Source organism: Stomoxys calcitrans, chromosome 2, assembly GCF_963082655.1.
Source record: "Stomoxys calcitrans chromosome 2, idStoCalc2.1, whole genome shotgun sequence".
Taxonomy (NCBI): Eukaryota; Metazoa; Arthropoda; class Insecta; order Diptera; family Muscidae; genus Stomoxys; species Stomoxys calcitrans.
The window spans coordinates 52,483,309-52,505,640 of record NC_081553.1 but is presented as its reverse complement, the minus strand read 5'-3'; the positions used below and the strand labels follow the sequence as shown (position 1 = coordinate 52,505,640).

At 39.6% G+C, this 22,332-nt stretch overlaps 1 protein-coding gene across 4 annotated transcripts in view; it reads right to left on the bottom strand.

The window, feature by feature from the left end:
* Nucleotides 1-22,332, bottom strand: part of LOC106082119 (octopamine receptor beta-1R) — a 353,347-nt gene that overhangs the window by 19,477 nt on the left and 311,538 nt on the right. For all 4 annotated transcript variants that reach the window (XM_059362044.1, XM_059362048.1, XM_059362045.1 and 1 more), the window contains one exon: nucleotides 3,283-3,419. In XM_059362044.1, the coding sequence (XP_059218027.1) occupies nucleotides 3,283-3,419 (137 nt within the window). The remainder of the gene's footprint in view (nucleotides 1-3,282; nucleotides 3,420-22,332) is intronic.

The following is a 22,332-nucleotide window of genomic DNA, read 5'->3' as shown; positions in this document are numbered from 1 at the left end:
TAAATGCGCCTTTTATGGGCTCAAGACCTTAAATCCAGAGATCGTTCTATATTGCATCTATATCCGAATCTGAACCGATCTGGGCCAAATTGAAAAAGGATGTCGAAGGGCCTAACACAACTCTCTGTCCCAATAATAAATGTGGCTTTTATTTGCCTAAGACCTCAAAATCGGCGGATCGTTCTATATGGAGGCTATATCACGATATAGTTGGATATAGCCCATTTTCGAACTTATCCCGTCTATGGATTAAAAAGACAGATGGACGGACGGACATGGCTAGATCGTCTTAGATTTTAACGACGATCAAGAATACATATACTTTATAGGGTCGGAAATTGATATTTCGATGTGATGAATGACAAAATGAGTATGCCCCCATCCTTCAGTGGTGGGTATAAAAAGAATCTGTCATCAAAGTTTCTGCTCAATATCTTAATTACACCCACCACTATAGGATGGGGGTATACTAATCTAGCCATTCCGTTTGTAACACCTCCAAATATTCGTCTAAGACCCCATATATATCGTCTCGACGCCCTAAGACGATCTAGCCATGTCCCTCCGTCCGTCCGTCTGTCGAAATTACGATAGCGGTCGAACGCGTAAAGATAGCCGCTTGAAATTTTGCACAGATACTTAATATTGATGTAGGTCGTTGGGGATTGCAAATGGGCTATATCGGGGCTCAGGAAATCAAATCGGGAGATCGACCTGGAAGCTGCAATTTTCATCCGATTTGGCTGAAAGTTTGCACATAGCATTCTGTTGTGATCTCTAACATCTGTGTCAAGTACGGTCCACATTGGTCGGTAACCTGATATAGCTCCCATATAAACCGATCTCCCGTTTTGACTTCTTGAGCCCTTACAAGCCGCAGTTTTTGTCCGATTTGGCTAAAATTTTGCATGTGGTGTTCTGTCATGACTTCCAACAAATGTTTCAAGTACGGTCCGAATTGGCCTATAACCTGATATAGCTCCCATATTAACCGATCGCCCGATTTCACTTCTTGAGCCTTAACAAGCCGCAATTGTTGTCCGATTTTGCTGAAATTTTCTACGTGAAGTTCTGTTATGACTTTCAACAACTGTGGTTGGTACGGTCCGAATCGGTCTATAGCCTGATAAAGCTCCCATGTAAACCGGTCTCTCGAACATCATTGTTCGGTTCCTAGGGGTTAAAATTTTTGCTGGTTTGACAGAAGTTTGGTATGTAGAATAAAAATGTGCTCTTAACTAAGTTTATCTTCTTCTTATATATAAAAATCATTTTGTGATTGTTTCTCGGTTTGTTTGTATGTTCCTTATAGACTGACTGATATATAGACTGATGATGCATAAACCCATGGTGAAAATAGGGTACTAAATTTTTTGACATCTGAAGGGGGGCGGACCCTCCCCCTTACCTAATTTTAAGTAACGCAGATCTCTGTGATGTGTGGTGCGATTTAAGCGAAATTTTGTGTGCTCTCTTATAGTACCTTACAAATAAAAATTTGGTATCCAAATTTCGGATGGGGTACCTAGGGGGGCCGCCCCACCCTTAAACCCACACAATATATATATAGACCAATCACGACAATATGGGACTCAAATGAAAGCTATTTAGGATAAGAAAACGTATCTGATATCCAATTGTCGGACCAAGTGTTAGGGGGACCACCCTAAACCCCAAAACACCCCTAAATCGGACATATTTACCGACCATGGCAATATGGGACTCAAATGAAAGGTATTTGCGAGTAGAATACGAATCTAATATCCAAATGAGGGACCACGTTTCTGGGGGCCCACCTCTTCCCCAAAACACCCCCAAACGGAGCAAGTGTTAGGGGGACCACCCTAACCCCCCAAACACCCCTAAATCGGACATATTTACCGACCACGGCAATATGGGACTCAAATGAAAGGTATTTGCGAGTAGAATACGAATCTAATATTCAAATGAGGGACCACGTTTCTGGGGGTCCACCCCTTCCCCAAAACACCCCCAAACAGGACTTATTTACTGACCATGGCAATATGGGGCTTAAATAAAATCTATTTGAGTGTAGAATACGAATCTGATATCCGAATGTGGGGCAAAGTGTTTAGGGGGCCGCCCCTCCCAAAAACACCCTCCAAAAGAGGACAAATTTGCGACCATAGCAATATGGGGCTCAAATGAAAGGTCTTTGGGAGTAAAGCAGAAATTTGATATCAATATTCAGGAAAAGTGTCTATGGGGCCACCCCACCCCCATAACACCACCCATATAGGACGTATTAGCTGACCATTCCAATATGGGGCTGTAATAAGAGGTATTTTTTAGAGTAGAACACGAATCTCATATATAATTTCAGGGCCAAGTAACTGAACGGTAGCCCCATCCCCCAAAAACATCCCAAGCCGGCCTTATTGGCCACTATGGAATCATTGGACTCAAAAGAAAGGTATTTGGAAGTAGACCACGAATCTGATATCAAAATTCGGGCCATTTGCCTAGGGGACTTCCCACCCCCCTAACAATCTTCAAATGAGACGGATTTCCTCACCATGACAAATTGGGTATTAAAGGGAGAGGATCACGATATTAATAGTTTTTGGGGTCCATAGCCCAAACCGAACATATTTGCTGGCTTTTGCAATAAGGGGTTAAATGAAAGGTATTTGAGATTAGAAAACGAATTTGATATCCAATTTTGAGGCCAATACCAATATGGGTTCACATAAATGATATTTGAGAGAAGAGAAAGATGCTGATATAATTTCAGGCCTAAGTGTTTGCTGGACGCTTAGGTATTTCTGCTTAGGTATATACAGTGGCACAGAAAAGTCTACATACACCGCTGAAAAAACCCCGTTTTAGAAAGTTTTTCTGCCAAATAACTTTTGTTGTTTAATTTGTTTACCATGGCCCCCAGTTCTGTAATTAGTTAACATTTTTAGGGTAATACCATATCCTAACTACGTAACTGCCAGTTTACGTTGCTTCTATTTATGGAAAGGTATGTAGACATATCTAAGCCACTGTACACACATTCTATGTAAACAAAATCTTATTATTCCATTTTGTGATTTTATTTAAATACAACTTTAAATTGTTGATTTTTTAAATTCATCCCAGTTTCCATATCAGCATATCCATAAAAATCTTTGCCTTTTTTTTGTGTTTTTGTGTTAACCTCTGGGGCTTATTGAAATGTCTATGTGTCAGTTGGACATTGTTGTCTTATTCTATATGCGTTTTAGTTTTGTTTACCTTCCAAAACGAAAAAAATAAGCGGCCATTCAATCTTACCTGTAAACAAGCCGCTCCTGCCTGTCGGCCTCTTGATAAATGCGATAGTACATGGAAAGCATGACAATGCCAGGTATCCAAAAACTCACCGAAGAACTGACAATGGCATATGCTTTATTGACTTTAAATTCACAGATCTGAAAGATATTTGAAAAAAAAAAGACAGAAATAGAGAGAGTAGGTAAACCTCCCAAAAAAAATCGATTAAGTCCAAAGAAATGAAAGAAGGACCACACAAAAAAGAGAAGAGAAAAATTAAAAATCAAATCAACACTGGAAACGGAGTCTCATTTTTCTTAATGTGCATTCTAACGTCAATATTAAGTTCATTTCGGTCTTTCGAAATCGCTTTAATGATATGGGAAGGCTGTAGTTGTAGTAGTAGCGGCACCGGCAACATCATGGCTCATCACCATTCTATGGCTAAAAGAGTGGAAGTATTTTCAGCCTTTTTTTTCTCTCTAAAAAGGATCTGTGTGTGTGTGTGTGTTTTTGCCCCAGTACTTCTTATTGCTGCAGCGTTAAATGAGCAATTAAATGTTCATCATGCGTAAGCAGTGATGAGTGGGGAGAAAGTGCCTCCAATCTGTCGTTGTGGTGTTGTTGGTTGGTTTTGGGTATCTCACTCTCCCCACTCTCCCCACTCTCGTTATGGTTCTATTCAAAATGAGTTTCAATTATTGGCTAATGACTCTTTAATTATTTCATCGAATTGAAGAAGCCTTTTTTGTGAGGCGCCGCTAATCGTGTTGCTAAAAACCGATAAATTCATTAAAATTAACAATAAAGTAATGGCACCATTAAAGAGTCATTTGAGGATATTCATTTTTAACATGGCTTTCTGTTTTTTATTCCAGTCATTGGAATAGATTGAAGTGATTTGACTTTGGAAATGTGATAAGCAGCAATAATGGATGTATTTGTGGAATTCAATGGCAATAGAGGGTATGAAATGTTTTTGCGTCTAAATAAATGCTTATGCTAATGCTTGATAGTTTGGATAATAATTGGGTTGCCCACAAAATTAATTGCGGATTTTTTAAAGAAAGTAAATGCATTTTTAATAAAGCTTAGAATGAACTTTAATCAAATATACTTTTTTTACACTTTTTTTCTAAAGCAAGCTAAAAGTAACAGCTGATAACTGACGGAAGAAAGAATGCAATTACAGAGTCACAAGCTGTGAAAAAATTTGTCAAAGCCGACTATATGAAAAATCCGCAATTACTTTTTGGGCAACCCAAAAGAATGCTTTCGCATAGAGAGATCATGGCTGGTATTGGTCAGACGACAGTAGGGGCTAACGCCACCAGGGCGGCCTCATTTCACCACTGCTATGGTTTCTTTTGTTTTCTGTTATTCTGTTCAGTTTGAAAGCGAAAGGTGCTAAGGTGTGTGCATTCGCAGACGATCTTGTCGTTCTTAGGTTCGGTTAGGTTGAAAGAGAATGACGCCAAGATTTTTATCTTTGCATTCGCGTAGGCCATCTTGGGACCCATTGTGATTCCTCATGAACTATTCCTCTTCTCTCAGCAGCTAGCTTTGTCTAGAAGACATGTTTCAACGCACTTTCTCCTACCACTTTGCCGCTTCGATGAAGGCCTTGTATTTAACAGGATTAACGCCTCTGAGTTCATCTAGTGCCTGAAAGAAAACAAGTAAAAAGGCATTAAGTTCGGCCGGGCCGAACTTTGGATACCCATCACCTCGGGTATATATGAAAACCCCCTTTCGGCACAATCCGGTAAAAAGTGGATAACTTATGCTCTCAAATTCGACAGGGATATTGAGTGGGCTAATAAATATAAGTCACTGTTGAATTTTGTATTTCAAATTTAAACAAAATAGGGTAATAAATAAAGCTTTTATGAGCTTCAGAGCCTTAATCGGCACATTGGGTCTATATGACAGCTATATCTAAATACAGTCCGGTATTTACCATATTTGGGTCGGATAGCGGGTGGCCTCAAACTACTTACTGTTTCAAATTTCAGTGAAATCGGATAAAAAATAAAGCTTTTATTAGGTTCAGACCCTTTATCGGAATATAGGTCTGTCTGGCAGCTATATCTAAATATGGTCCGATCTGAACCATATTTTGGTCAGATGTTGGTAGGGCTAAAGCTACTCACTGTTTCAAATTTCAGTGAAATTGGATAAAACATAAAGCTTTTATGGGCTTCAGACCCTTAATCGGGAGATCGGTCCATATGGCAGCTATATCTAAATATAGTCCGATTTGAACCGTATTTGGGTCAGATGTCGGGAGGCTTAAAACTACTCACTGTTTAAAATTTCAGCAAAATCTAATGAAAACTGAAGTTTTTATGGACCCTTTTGTTGGAAAATCGGTCTTTATAGCAGCGATATCCAAATATGGTCCGATTTGGTCCGTTCAATTTGAATGCTTTTAGAAGTTTTGTGGTTAGGGAGACTTCCTGGGTATTTGAACCCAATTTTTGATGCCACATTTGTATTCTACTCTCCAATACCTTTCATTTGAAATTCATATTGTCCTTATCGGTTCACTTTTAATTTAGGGTGGTGTTTTTGGAGGAGGGCCTGCCCCCTCTGATATCAACAAATTATAAAGCCTATTCTTTTTTCCTGTCCATATTCGTAATCTACTCCCAAATACGTTTCATTTGAGTCTCATATTGTCATGATCGTCCAATAAACCTAGTTTCGGGGTTTTGGGGTTGAGACTGGGGGCCAGTTACTTGGAACCAATTTTTAATATGAAATTCGTACTTTACTTCTGAATACCTTTCATTTGAGTCCCATATTGTCCCGATCCGTCCACTTTTAATTTTGGGTAGTACTAATGGCCGGTTGCGGATAGATGGACACAAGTGAGTGATTGTGAGGGTTAATAGGGTTGCCTTGAGATTCATGACTGGGGCTATGCGCACTACTGCGACTAGGTCCCTGGAAGTTATGATGGGAATCCAGCCAATCGATATGTTTATAAAGTAGTCGGCAAAGAGGACACTGTTTAGACTATTGCAGCTTGACCTGGTTTGGACAACTCCAGACAGCACATTGGAGGACCTGCATGCATGCTTTCGACAGACGGATGGACGGACGGACAGACATGGCTAGATAGACTTAAAATGACATGACGATCAAGAATATATACTTTATTGGGTCTCAGACGCATATTTCGAGGTGTTACAAACAGAATGACGAAATTAGTATACCCCCATCCTATGGTGGAGGGTATACAAATTTACACAATCGGGAGTGAGTCGAGGCTGTTGGCTAAACCAATTGGAGAATACAATTTCCAGGACAAATGTTAACGAAACCAATATTTGCCAGAAATGCGTACTCAAAAAAATCTAATTCAACTGCTTATCTACCAAGATGATATTGTTTTTTTTTTATTTTTTTATTTTTTTATTTTTTTTTTTTTTCTAAAGAAAAGTTTTCCATAGAAATCAAAATATCAAATAAAATATTTTTAACACCATTAACCACGATTGGCCGTAGGTAGACCCATAGCAAAGGGAGGTTGTTTTTTCTTTTCTTGCTATTTAAATTGATTTTCTGTTATTGTTATTTTGTTGATATGGAAATTTTGTTAAAACTTTGTGGCACATTTTTGTTGTGACGTGATGTCATCTATGGATCACTTCTGTCCAGATATCTTTCTTAACTTAAATGAAGTGATTCAATACAAAGGCAAACACCGCAATATTCTTGTGTGTTGTTCCTGCAGAAGTGACACAATGAAAACCAATATCCGGTCGAAAGTAATTCAATGATATTGCTCTTCTTGGCCAGAAGTAAATTCAATCATGCCCCAAATTAGATTAAAACATCCATTGTTTTGTTTCTCAAGGAAAAACTTTTCAAAATAGACAGATTATAAAAACTAAAGAAGAGGAAAAACGTTTTCTACGTTTTTTTCCTAGCTTCTTGACTGCCGGTTGCTGGGCTTAATTCGTCAAATATCAAAGAGACTGGTATTTCATTTGAAAAAAAAATGCTTTAACCTTTACTCGATGCTGCTGCTGTCAATTTAGTTTTCAAAGCGTAGAGACTTTTATTCTATTGTGTGTGCTGAGGAAAAAGACTAATCCGGAAAGACCATAGCTTTGGAAGTTGAGTAGTTCATTAGAGATAAAACTCTTACTAGCAATGGCGTAGGGGAATATTGCCAACGGGAATGTCAGAAAACAAATTTTTTACAAATTTTGCCCATGAACATTCCACTAAGGAACAGGGGCAAACTTCTCACATATCAATGAGTGCAGTCCGATTCAAGTTTTAAGCTCAATGATGAGGGGCCTCCTTTTTATAACCGAGTCCGAACGGCGTGCCGCAGTGCGACACCTCTTTGGAGAGAAGTTTTACATGGCATAGTACCTCACAAATGTTGCCAGCATGAGGAGGGGAAAACCACCGCTGAAAATATATGAACCGCCTAGATTCGAACCCAGGCGTTCAGCGTCATGGGCGGACATGCTAACCTCTGCGCTACGGTGGCCTCATTGAGAATGTCATTATTTTCAAAAGAATCAAAATAAAATAAAATAAAATAAAATAAAATAAAATAAAATAAAATAAAATAAAATAAAATAAAATAAAATAAAATAAAATAAAATAAAATAAAATAAAATAAAATAAAATAAAATAAAATAAAATAAAATAAAATAAAATAAAATAAAATAAAATAAAATAAAATAAAATAAAATAAAATAAAATAAAATAAAATAAAATAAAATAAAATAAAATAAAATAAAATAAAATAAAATAAAATAAAATAAAATAAAATAAAATAAAATAAAATAAAATAAAATAAAATAAAATAAAATAAAATAAAATAAAATAAAATAAAATAAAATAAAATAAAATAAAATAAAATAAAATAAAATAAAATAAAATAAAATAAAATAAAATAAAATAAAATAAAATAAAATAAAATAAAATAAAATAAAATAAAATAAAATAAAATAAAATAAAATAAATAAAATAAAATAAAATAAAATTAAATTGAATTCCCACTACTTCTGGTATATAAACCACCGTCCGCCATAGACCGGTGAAAAAAGCATAATTTATGTCCCCATAGCAGCTTTATTGAAAAATGGTCCGAATTAGACCAAATTCTGCACGGACATCAGGTGGTCTAATAAGTACAAGTCATTCTTCAATGTTGTAGAACAAAATATTGGTCTTTTTGGTAGCTATATCCAAATATAGACCGATCTGAACTATATACGACACGAATGTCAAAAAGTCACTGTGTCAAATTTCAGAAAAATCCGATAATAAATACCCTTTGTATGGGGCCATTACAAGAAATTGGGAGATTGGTCTTTATGGCAGCTATATCCAAATCTTGACCGATCTCGGCCAGATTAAAGAGGAATGTCAATGGGCCTAACACAACTCACTGATCCAATTTTCGACGATATCGGACAATAATTGCGCCTTTTTTGGTCTTGTGCCTTAAAACGAGAAATCGGTCTATATGGCACCTAACACAACCCACTGTTACAAATTTTGGCGACATCAGACCATAAATGCGTGTTTTATGGGCCCAAAACCTTCAATCATGAGATCGGTCTATATGGCAGCTATATCCAAATCTGAACGGATCTGAGCCAAATGGAAGAAAAATGTTGAAGGGCTAAACACACTGTCCCAAATTTCGGCGACATTGGACCATAAATGCGTTTTTTATGCGCCCAAAACCTTAAAACGGGAGATCGGTCTATATGGCAGCTATATCGAAATATGGACCGATCTGGACCAAATTGGGGAAGAATGTGAAGCTGCCTAACACAACTCACTGTGCCAAATTTCGGTGACATCGGACCATAAATGCGTGTTTTATGGGCCCAAAACCTTCAATCATGAGATCGGTCTATATGGCAGCTATATCCAAATCTGAACCGATCTGAGCCAAATGGAAGAAAAATGTTGAAGGGCTAAACACAACTCACTGTCCCAAATTTCGGCGACATCGTACAATAAATGCGCATTTTATGTGCACAAGACCTTAAATCGAGAGATCGGTCTATATGGCAGCTACATTTAAATCTGAACCGATCTGGACCACATTGAAGAAGGATGTTAAAGGCCCTAACACAACTCACTGTCCAGAATTTCGGCGAAATCGGACAATAAATGCGTGTTTTATGGGCCCAAAACCTTTAATTTGGAGATCGGTCTATATGGCAGCTACATCCAAATCAGAACCGATCTGGCCCAAATTGCAGAGAGTTGTCGAAAAGTCTAACGCAACGGACTGTCCCAAATTTCGGCGACATCGGACAAAAAATGCGCCTTTTACGGGTCCAAGACTTTATATCGAGAGATCGGTTTATATGACAGTTATATCCAAATCTTCACCGATCTGAGCCACATTGAAGAAAAATTACGATGGACCTAACACAACTCGCTGTTCCAAATTTTGGCAAAATCGGACAATAAATGCGCCTGTTTTGGGCCCAAGACCTTAAATCGAGTGATCGGTCCATATGGCAGCTATATCAAAATTTGTACCGATCTGGGCTAAATTGAAGGAAAATGTCGGTGGACCTAACACAACTCACTGTCAGAAATTTCTGCGACATTGGAAAATAAATGCACATTTTATGGGCCTAAAACCTAAAATCGAGTGATCGGTCCATATGGCAGCTATATCAAAATTTGTACCGATCTGGGCCAAATTGAAAAAAAATGTCGGTGGACCTAACACAACTCACTGCTCAAAATTTTCGCGACATTGGGTAATAAATGCGCCTTTTAGTGGCCATGTACCTTAAATCGAGAAATCGGCCTATATGGCAGCTATATCCAAATCTGGACGGATCGGTGCCAAATTTAAGAAGGATATCGACTGGCCTTACACAACTCGGAGGATCGGTCTATATGGGGGCTATATCAAGCCCATCTTCGAAATTATTCTGCATATGGACAAAAAATAATCTGTGCAAACTTTCAGCTCAATATCTTTATTTTTAAAGACAGTAGCGTGATTTCAACAAACAGACGGACGGACATGTCTAGATCGTCTTAGATTTTTACGCTGATCAATAATCCAATATATATACTTTATAGAGTCGGAAATGGATATTTCGATGTGTTGCAAACGGAATGGCAAAATGAATATACCCCATCCTTCGGCGGTGGGAATAGTAAAATAAAATAAATAAATAAGTGGTCCACCGGTAAAAAATTGGTTAAGTACCTAAATTAATTTTCAAAAGAGTGAAAATTAAGAAATCCAAAAGAAATGCTTTTGTTAAGACGCACTGCATATCTTTATACTTCCTGCCATAAAAAAACTTTGTTCCCACGCCCATGCTTTTCTTTTACAGTTTCTTTAACGTTCTATAGCAAACATGTCTTGAGAATAATAGTAACCATAGTTGTTGGCATAAAAGCTTAAACAATAAATTCTGGAAAAAAAGTTTCAAAGTTCAATATTAAATAAGTTAAATTAAAACTGATGAACGGGGCACAAGAGCACTTTGTCATGACAACAAATAAGAATAAAAATAGCACATCACTCGGAACTCAGAAGAGAAGCTGCCCACATTGCAGGAAAAACCTCAAACCCATAATTTTATGTTCCAGCTCAATTGTTCTTAGGTTTTCCCTCTCTCCCCCACCCATAAAATGACATTGAACGTTTATTTTAAAATTTGAACTGCATGGCAATGCATCATGCATAGGATGGACAATGAACGTAGAAGACTGATTCATTGTTTATCAGCTTATGAGTGTATGAGTGCATGAGTGTCATATGATGATGATTATTAAAAATGAACCAATGTGGTACATTGTGGCGGTTGAGTTATATTTTTATGAATTTCAATAAAGTATACGACCCCCATATCCATATCCCTCCACAGCATTTGCAATTGGGGTTGCAAGACCACCGACTGTATAAAGTATGATATGGAGTATGATAAATGTTTATGGCTATACAAAAGCCTTAATATTTTTTAAAATTAGATTTATATGAAGGGGCCTTATCTTTGGGGGAAAAATTGAGAGTGGAATTGAGTTCCTGTAACAAAGGGGTCATATAAAATCTTAACTGTAGATAGGGGAAACGAAGATAAAGTGATTTATAAATACGATTTTATTCGAGGTTAATGATTTTTCATGCAATAAATGGCCTTCTTATAATTTCAACTTACAAAAGGACTGGAGATTTAGCCTTAAACGGTTAAATGACCTTATGTGAATTATTGGCGAATTTTATTTCTAAGATGAGTCTATATTGGATCCATATCTATTTATGAAATCAATATCTATGAAAATCTTACACAATTGGAAACAATTGCATTAAATAACAGTTTTTTATACCCACCACCGAAGGATGGGGGTATATTCATTTTGTCATTCCGTTTGCAACACATCGAAATATCCATTTCCGACCCTATAAAGTATATATATTCTTGATCAGCGTAAAAATCTAAGACGATCTAGCCATGTCCGTCCGTCTGTCCGTCTGCCTGTTGAAATCACGCTACAGTCTTTAAAAATAGAGATATTGAGCTGAAATTTTGCACAGATTCTTTTTTTTGTCTATAAGCAGGTTAAGTTCGAAGATGGGCTATATCGGACTATATCTTGATATAGCCCCCATATAGACCGATCCGCCGATTTAGGGTCTTAGGCCCATAAAAGGCACATTTATTATCCGATTTTGTTGAAATTTGGGACAGTGAGTTGTGTTAGGCTACTCGACATCCTTTGTCAATTTGGCTCAGATCGGTCCAGATTTGGATATAGCCGCCATATAGACCGATCCTCCGATTTAGGGTCTAAGGCCCATAAAAGCCACATTTATGGTCCGATTTCGCTGAAATTTGGGACAGTGAGTTGTCTTAGGCCCTTTGACATGTTTCTTTAATTTGGTCCAGATCGGTTCAGATTTGGATATAGCTGCCATATAGACCGATCCTCCGGTTTAGGGTCTTAGGCCCACAAAAGCCACATTTATTATCCGATTTTGATGAAATTCGGGGCAGTGAATTGTGTAAGGCCCATCGACATCCTTCGTTAATTTGGCTCAGATCGGTCCAGATTTGGATATAGCTGCCATATAGACCGATTTTTTGATTTATGGTTTTGGGCCCATAAAATGCTCATTTATTGCCCGATGTCCCCGAAATTTGGAAAAGTGAGTTAAGTTAAGCCCCTTGACATACTTCTGCAATATCGCACAGATCGGTCCAGATTTGGATATAGCTGCCATATAGACCGATATCTAGGTTTTAGGTTTTGGGGCCACAAAAGACGCATTTATTGTCCGATGTCGCTGAAATTTGAGACAGTGAGTTTGGTTAGGCTCTTCGACGTCCTTCTTAAATTTTGCCCAGATCGGTCCAGATTTGAATATAGCTGCCATATAGACCGATCTCTGGATTTAAGATTTAGGGCCCATAAAAGAGGCATTTATTGTCCGATTTCGACGAAATTTGGGACAGAGCTTAGTGTTATGCTCTTCGACATGTTTATGCAACTTTGCCCAAATCGGTCCAATTTAGATATAGCCTCCATGTAGACCGATATCTCGATTTAAAGTCTTGGCCCCATAAAAGGCGCATTTATAATCCGATTTCAATGAAATTTGACACAGTGACTTATGTTCGGCTTTTCGACATCCGTGTCGTATGAGGTATATGAGTTCAGATCGGTATGAGGTATATGAGTATAAGGTATGAAATTTTCACCGAATTTTGATGAAAGGTGGTTTACATATACACCCGAGGTGGTGGGTATCCAAAGTTCGGCCCGGCCGAACTTAACGCCTTTTTACATGTTTAATTTTGTCTTTAGAGAAAATTGTTCGAAAATTTTGTTTTTAGAGAGCGGGGACTCGGTCAACTTCTCAAACTGGAACGTTCCCACCCAGTGGTTCTTTTCGGACCACATATTGTTGTTTGCTTGATTCTGTTAAATATCCAGCTCCAGGAGATGAGCGGGGACTCGGTCATCTCTCAAACTGGAACGTTTCCACCCAGTATTTCTTTTCGGACCACAGTGTTGTTGTCTGCTCGATTCTGCGTATCCTGAATATCCAGCTCCAGGAGATGAGCGGAGACTCGGTCAACTTCTCAAACTGGAACGTTCGCACCCAGTGGTTCTTTTCAGACCACAGTGTTGTTGTCTGCTCGATTCTGTTGAATATCAAGCTCCAGGAGATGAGCGGGGACTCGGTCAACTTCTAAAACTGGAACGTTCCCACCTAGTGGTTCTTTTCGGACCACAGTGTTGTTGTCCCCTTGATTCTGTTGAATATCCAGCTCCAGGAAATGAGAGGGGACTCGGTTAACTTCTCAAACAACCCTATGGATCTTTTCGGACTACAGTGTTGTTGTCCCCTTGATTCTGTTGAATATCCAGCTCCAGGAACTCTACGGCTAAGCTGGGTTGCGTCCAGAGGGATCTGGGTCTGAGTCGAGTGGGTCTGGCTGGGCAGTTATATAGGTGACGTGTTACCTGTGGTCCCACGTTACAATCGGTACACACATTCTGCACGTTGGCATCAGCTCTTGCTCTCGAGAAGTTGAGGCGGCTGCAACTGGGGGATCGTAATAGAGCCACAATTACTCCGGTTTGGCGGAGGAGGTAAATTTCTTCAGGTGCAATGGAGAGCGGTGGTTTTCCAAGGATAACATACACCCGGTAGCTATTCACCGCATTTGCTATCGTGTCTGCATGAATGTTGTCTAGACCCTCATGCTAAACCGCTTGATCTAGAAGTTCTTTCTTTTAGCGCTGAACCTCATTTAGATCCACCTTTATGCTTCTGGGCGGTGAATGCATATCCACAAGATGAAGATTTGGATGGTCTCTGCGATAACAGCCCAAAAGGTATTGCTTAGACAGCATGTAGCTATGTCTTCGCACTGGTAGGATCTTTGTCTCTTCATGGAGGTGGTCCACATGAGAACTGAGGAGACAGCTCGTCGCAGTTCGTAGAGTGGCATTCTGATTGAGCTGAATATTATTCCACTGCGGGTCACATAGCCACACGAGGCCACAGTGGTGCTGCATAACTTACCACAGATTAGCCAAGTGCTTTGTACGTGGTCAACAAGGTTTTTTTTTCAGTACCTCAAGTGCTGCCGGCAATTGACTTTAGGACTTTATTCTTTAGGACTTTAGGACTTTTGACTCCATTGCATATTGCTGTGGCATTTGGTATAATGTGTGAGAGCTGTCAAATGTGACGCCAAGTACTTTGGGACACTTGATGATCGAAATCATTTCTCCCTTGATCATCACAGTTAGCTCGGCATTTACCTCATTCGTATTTGTGGTGAACAATGTGGCTGATGATTTGGTGGCAGATATCTTGCAGCGAAATATGAGGCAAGTTCTTTGAGGTAGACGTTCAACCTATCGCAGATGTCAACAATGGGTGGGGCCTGTTGCCATGATCGTACAATCGTCCGCATATGATGCAATCTCTATGCCATCTGAAGGGGGTGGAATGGAGGATAGGTGGAGGTTTAACAGTGCCGATGATATCACCCCGCCTTTGGGAACTCCCTGTTTCACTTTACGGTGCCTCGATTTCTTATCCCTAAATTCCACAAATGATTGACGATCACACAGATAATTTGCGACCCAGCGTTTCAGGCCTGGCTGGAGGGAGGTGTTGGCGATATCCTCAAATAGTTTGGCATGGCTGACCGTGGCGAATGCATTCGATAGGTTCAGAGCCACGAGGACAGTCCTGACGTGGCCAGATTGAAGCCACGGCAAATGTGCCAAGCATGCAAAGCAGTTGTTTGGCTAAGCAGTCTTCGAAATCCATGCGGATGCTTGGCGAATAAAAATTTTCCAACCAGGCTTGGGAGGAGTAGATCCTAAAGCGTTCAGCAAAATATTTTAGGTTTAGCACGAGATAGGAAGGTGAAGACCGTACACAAATCCGAGAAAGACCAACTGGGAAAGGTTCAGGGAACATATGCAGAGGCTTGGGTCCCCTGGGGTCCTATACCGGATGCAAGGGGACTGGGGTACGCAGTGGGTTTTGTTAAGGAGCTGAACCCAAACCCCATGGATCAGCCTCTGACAAACTTTAGGACCCTGACAAGAGACGCCCAACCACCTGATATTTTGCACATGATTTCGACAACACCTCAGCTCTAACCAATTTATACTTCAAAATGTTATCTCTATCTGTTCTCATATGGCATAAAAATTTTTTTTCGATTCTACCCCACTGTGCGTCGTGCCAGTGATACGAGGCAAATTTCTGTCGATGATCAGCGAGATCATGGAAAGATCATTGAGAGACTGTCGATATGAGTCTGCGCCTTCTACTTCCGCGGGGGATGTTCGGTAGGAAGTGGATGATGTTAATTTACTGGATGTACTCTGCTATTGTCAGAGCAGTGCTGACATATAACGCACTGCTATGGATAAAAAAGTGCAAATAATGGCCTAAGTCCGAATCACTAAAGTTTTAAGGTTCATACCGCAGGCGGGTTTAGAAGCGATGGATATATAACCTATTGAAGTCTACATGTTGGATGCGGTGGGTAGACTGAGGAAGGTCTTGGACAACGTGGCACTAAGAACGATTCGGGGAGGAACGTCGGTATTCACATTCCCGGGAGGGAGGTGGGAAGTATGAGACCTCGAAGTTTGAAAAGTATGAGACCTCGGTCTTCACAAATGATTCCGAGACACTCGATATCGGTATGTTGGAGAGACTGCCGAATGAGTGTACGATTTTTTAAGACAGAGGTTTGTGCCATAACGATGGCCTCAAATGAAATCTTTGGTACTATCTTCGTAACTCAGGATTTATGTGGACAGAGTGGTGGCCCTCAAAGACTTGGACACGAAGACAGTGGTATCGAAGTCTGAATAGACTCCTGGCCCACGATATATCGCTGTGTTGGGAGGGCACCGTGGTACACCGGTAAACGAGCGGGCGGACGAATATCCCAGAAAGTGCTTCTCCACTGGCAGCGAATCAGTTGTAATTCTTGGTTAGTGCTACTTGTCGAACTAACGAACATAGCAGAGGAGGTGGCCAGTGTGGAGGCGGTGGCGAGTCGGGAATCTATTCATTAATACTTAAGTTACAGCACACTCTGGCCCACCGTGGCACAGTGGGAGAAAAGCGAAAAAAACTATTAAAAAATATGCCGTGTGAGAACGGGTAGAGATATCTCTTTGAAATGTGGAATAGTTAGAGCTGAGGTGTTATCGAGATCGCGTTTGACATAGGTGGTCCGGGCGCCTCTTGACAGGCCCTTAAACTTGATCACCTTGGCATTTGAAAAATTGTTCGGACTGTAAAATCGACATTTGTAGTCCGATTTTTAAAATTGCTGGATAGTCCCTACAAAAAAGTCTTCTTGCGGTATACAATATCTTCACTGGTTTTGGGGACATATGAGCTTAAATTTTCATTTGTTGAAATTTTGGCCGAGATTGGCTTCGTAAAAACTAATTTCATTGATTAGTCTTTATTGAAAAAAATTGATTAAATACCTTAATTATTTTCTTTTTGCTTGTGAAGAGGACATACGAGTGATATCTGCTTCAATGATGGGCTATCCCTTAGATTTAAACCTTGTCATTAGAGAACATTTTTATTTAACTTTTTCTTAGAGAAGCTCTCCCATGAAAGGCTTCGAGCGAAATTTCAGCCAAATTGGGTGGTAATTGCGCTTTAAGAAGCTCAAGAAGTCTAATCGGGAGATGGGTTTATATGACAGGTATATTAGGTTATGCACAGATTTAGACTATACTTGCCACAGTTGCAGTTATACCAAAACACCATGTGCGAAATCTCAGTCAAATCGGGTAATAACGGCGCTTTCTACAAACTTAAGTAAACGAATCGAAAGAAGTCTACAATCCCAATCGACCTACTTTTATAAGAAATATTTGTATAAAATTTCAAGCACCTTGCTTTACTCCATCGAAAGTTAGCGTGCTTCCCACGGACATATGGGTAGACGTACATGGCCAGATCGACTTAAAATTTCATGACGATCAAGAATGTTTATAATTTATGGGTTCGTAGACGATTATTTTGAGGTGTTACAAATGTTACCGGGGCGCCCGGTGGCCGAGTTGGTAGCGTGCTTGGATTGCCAGTGCAGGGTTCGTGGGTTCGATTCCCGCCAAAAGCCATAGTCTGTCGCTACTGTGGTATCACAATGGACCTAAAATTGTCTAAGTGAGTCTATAAAGGACTGCCACTCATACCCAACCTAACCTACAAATAGAATGCCGATATTATTGGGTTGCCCAAAAAGTAATTGCGGATTTTTCATATAGTCGGCGTTGACAAATTTTTTCACAGCTTGTGTTCTTCTGTCAATTATCAGCTGTTACTTTTATTCTAAGTTTTATTAAAAATGCATTTACTTCCTTTTAAAAAATCTGCAATTACTTTTTGGGCAACCCAATAGTATACCTCCATCGTATGGTGGCTATAAAAATGCATTATAAATTGTGTCTAAACAGAAGAAGGACTTCATTTTAGCTGTCGGATAACTTTTCTCATTTGACTTATGGGCCCTACTATTTTCTTCTGGGCCCTAAGCTTTTTCTTCTATGTACATCCTCGGTTCCATCCGAGATAGGCCATAAATTTTCCATAAATTACCTAATAGCCATAAAAACATAAGCAAATGCTGCTACAAAGATGACAAACATTTGTATTGTCAAAAAAAAAAGTTGCAAAATTTCAGGTAGCCATAAAAATCCAATGTAAAAGTCAAATCTTTCTTTTTGTCCAAAAATTCCATTCATAATGTTAACTCTTTACGTTTTATAACTCTCATAAAGTCAAAATCAATTGTCATAAAATCAAACAAAATGCCAAACTCATCCCACTGATTGAAGCCAGTCCTCGTACTTACATTACATCGAAAGTAAGCAAAATTCATTTCTAGTATTAAATCATGAAAATCGATAAATTGTTTGCATTTCATTTATCTGCAATCATGGAATTGCCAACGTTTGCCTTTTGGGTAATTTTGAGCTATTTCGGTTTGGGAGGCGAGGGTAAAGGGGGACAATGGAAATCCAATTTCAATTGTTTGCCAATGCAAATAAACGAATCCCGCATTTGTAAACGAATCCCAGTAAAATTGCTTAATTCCACAAATTAGCTGCTAGTCGAGGGTTAAGCTCAGCATATTGACTTGCATAATTCAATTGAATTGAATTGAATTGAGGAATTTATGCCCTTGGCACCCAAACTGTTAAATACAAAAGTCCTATGTCAATTCTATAATTCCTCATTAATTTTTAATGCGAATTGTGCAGTTTCTACTGAATATGGAAAATGCATGCAATATGCTAATTGAGACGAAATTTGTTATCAATGGAAAATTCTGAATTGATGTTGTCAGCATCATAAATCAACTGTGTCTTAAGAGAAATCAAAAAGTCAGGCTGATATTTTTGAAATTTCATGCTTGTGAACGATGCTTGAAGCTGTATCATAGAGGCACATTATTTAGCGCCTCCGCTATCTTGCCAAATGAGAAATGTTTAATAATGACAGAAACATTTAATAATAAAACGTTTAATAAGATTTCGCTGAAATTTGAGACAGTAAGTTGTGTTAGGCCTCTCGTTATCAGTGTTTAATATGGGCCAGATCGGTCTGTATTTGGATATACCTGCCATCAGGGACGTAGATCAGGAGGCCCGGGCCGTGATCCCCTCTCCACACAAATAATTTTTCTTTGGCAAAATTTCAATAAATATTCTGTAGAATATTCTCTAGAGACAATTCAGGCTGCGGACCCTCTAAATTATTTTTCTAAATTCCAAATTTCTGCCATATCGGATGAGAATTGCACCGTCTAGAGGCTCAAGAAGTCAAGATCCAAGATCGGTTTATATGGCCGCTATATCAGCTTATGTACCGTTTTGCGCCGTACTTAGCACAGTTATTGGTAGTCATAACAAAACACCTCATGCAAAATTTCAGCCAAATCGAATGAGAATTGCGCCCTCTAACGGCTCAAGAAGTCAATATCCCAGATCGGTTTATATGGCAGCTATATCAGGTTATGTACCAATTTGCGCCATAGTTAGCACAGTTATTGGAAGTCATAACAGAACACCTCATGCTAAATTTCAGCCATATCGGATGAAAATGGCGCCCTCTAGCGGCTCAAGAAGTCAAGATCCTAGATCGGTTCATATGGAAGCTATACCAGGTTATGAATCGATTTGAACCCTACTTAGCACAGTTATTGGAAGTCATACCAAAACACCTCATGCAAAATTTCAGTAAAATCGGATGAGAATTGCGCCCTCTGACGGCTCAAGAAGTCAAGATCCCAGATCGGTTTATATGGCAGCTATACCAGATTATGAACCGATTTGAATCATACTTAACACAGTTGTTGGAAGTGATACCAAAACACCACGTGCAAAATTTCAATCAAATCGGATGAGAATTGCGCCCTCTAGAGGCTCAAGAAGTCAAGACCCAAGATCGGTTTATATGGCTGTTATATCAGGTTATGTACCGATTTGAGTCATACTTATCAAAGTTATTAGAAGAGATACCAAACCACTACGTAGAAAATTTCAGCCAAATCGGATGAAAATGGCGCCCTCTAGCGGCTCAAGAACTCAAGATCCATGATCGGTTTATATGGTAGCCAAACCAGGTTATGAATCAATTTGAACCCTACTTAGCACAGTTATTGGAAGTCATAAAAAAACACCACGTGCAAAATTTCAGTCAAATCGCCCTCCAGCAGCTCAAGAAGTCAAGATCGCAGATCGGTTTATATGGCAGGTATATCAGGTTATGTACCGATTTAAATCATACTTAACACAGGTGTTGGAAGTAATACCAAAGAGATCGGTTAATATGGGAACTATATCAGGTTATAGACCGATTTGAACCGTACTTGGCACAGTAGTTGGAAGTCACTACGGACACTACATGCAAAATTTCAGCCAAATCGGATGAGAATTGCGCCCTCTGGCGGCTCAAGAAATCAAGATCCCAGATCGGTTTATATGGGAGCTATATCAGGTTATAGACCGATTTGAACCGTACTAGGCACAGTTGTTGGAAATTATAACAGAACACTACATGCAAAATTTCACCTACATCGGATAAAAATTGCGGCTTCCAGGGGCTTAAGAAGTCAAATCGGGAGATCGGTTTAGATGGGAGCTATATCAGGTTATGGACCGATTTGGACCGTACAAGGCATACTTGTTGGAAGTCATAACAGAAAACAGCTTGCAAAATTTTAGCCTTATCGGACAAAAATTGCGGCTTGTAAGGGCTCAAGAAGTGAAATCGGGAACCATTTGAACCATTTGAAATTTGAACCATACTTGGCACAGTTATTGAAAGTCATAGCAAAACACTACATGCGAAATTTCAGCCAAATCGGCTGAAATTACGGCCTGTAAGTGTTCAAGAAGGCAAATCGGGAGCTCAGTTTATATGGGAGCTATATCTAAATCTGAGCCGATATGTTCCATTTGCAATCTCCAACGATCTACATCAATATTAAGTATCTGTGCAAAAATTCAGGGGGCTAGCTTTACGGGTTCGACCGCTATCGTGATTTCGACAGACGGTTAGACGGATATGGCTGGATCGACTCAGAACGTCGAGACGATCAAAAATATACATATACTTTATGGGGCCTTAGACGAATATTTCAAGGTGCTACAACCGAAAAGACTAGATTAGTATACCCCTTTCCTATGGTGGTGGGAATAACAAAGTATGTCCGTCTGTCCGTCGAAATCATGCTTTTTGAAAGAGTAAAGCAAGGTGGAGGCCACCGTAGCGCAGAGGTTAGCATGTTCGTCTTTGACCCTGAACGCTTGGGTTCGAATCCTGGCGGGACCATCCGAAAAAATTTTCAGAGTTGGTTTTCCCCTCCTAATGCTGGCAACATTTGTGAGATACTATGCCATGTAAAACTTCTCTCCAAAGAGGTGTCGCACTGCGGCACTCCGTTCGGACTCGACTATAAAAAGGAGGCCCCTTCTCATTGAGTTTAACTTGAATCGGATTCGCATTCATTGAGAAGTTCGCCCTGTGCCTTAGTGGAATGTTCATGGGCAAAGGTGCTTGAAATTTTGCATAAATACTCCCTTTTAGTGCAGCTCAGTTGGGATTGTGAGGGGGCAAAATTGGTCCTCGTTTTGGTATAACTGCCGATATCGGATCTTGACTTCTTGAGCCTCTAGAGGGCGCAATTCTTATCTTATTTGTCTGAAATTTTGCTCAAGTGTTTTATTTCGACTTCCAACGACTCTGCTTAATATGGTCCAAATGGGTTCATAACCTGATGTAGCTCCCATATTAACTGATCTTGGATCTTGACTTCTTGAGTTGCTAGAGGGCGTAGGTTAGGTTTTAGTGGCAGTCTCCCATCAGAATCACTTAGACGTTTTCGTGCATTGTTATACCTCAGGAACAGAAGAAGGAAGATACCTTCTCGCTCCTGCCGTTGAACTATCCAGATCGCTTTAAAAAGCCCAATAACTTGCGAATGTTCACATCCGCTAAATCAGATAGGTTCTCAAAGAAATGAGAACCTAAAGTGGAACTCCTTCTGACTGCTAGTGCAGGACACACACAGAAGGTATTACAAAGTCTCTTCCTCTTTGATGTCCTCACAGCTTCTGCAAAAATCGTTGCAGGCAACCTTCAGTCTGTCAGCATGTTTTCCGATTAGACAATGACCTGTCATGACGGACACAATGACTGAGACGTCTGTTCTAGCCAATGACAACAAAACAGTAGACCTCTTCAAGTCTAGATTAGCCCACATAGTTTTGGAATGCTGGCAGCCCCCTCTTTTTGACCATCTATCATTCTTTGTCCTTCGGGCCTAATTCTGAAAACTTAGGACTAGTGGCATGCCCACAGGTTCCAGTATCCCTGGAGAGTGTAGGGTAGTTCCTAGTCTCGCAAGCTCGTCCGCTTTGCAATTCCCTGGGATATCTCTGTTGTCCGGCACTCAGAACATGTGAATTTAGAACTGTTCACCCATCTCGTTGAGAGATTTGCGACAGTCGAGGGCGGTTTTTGTG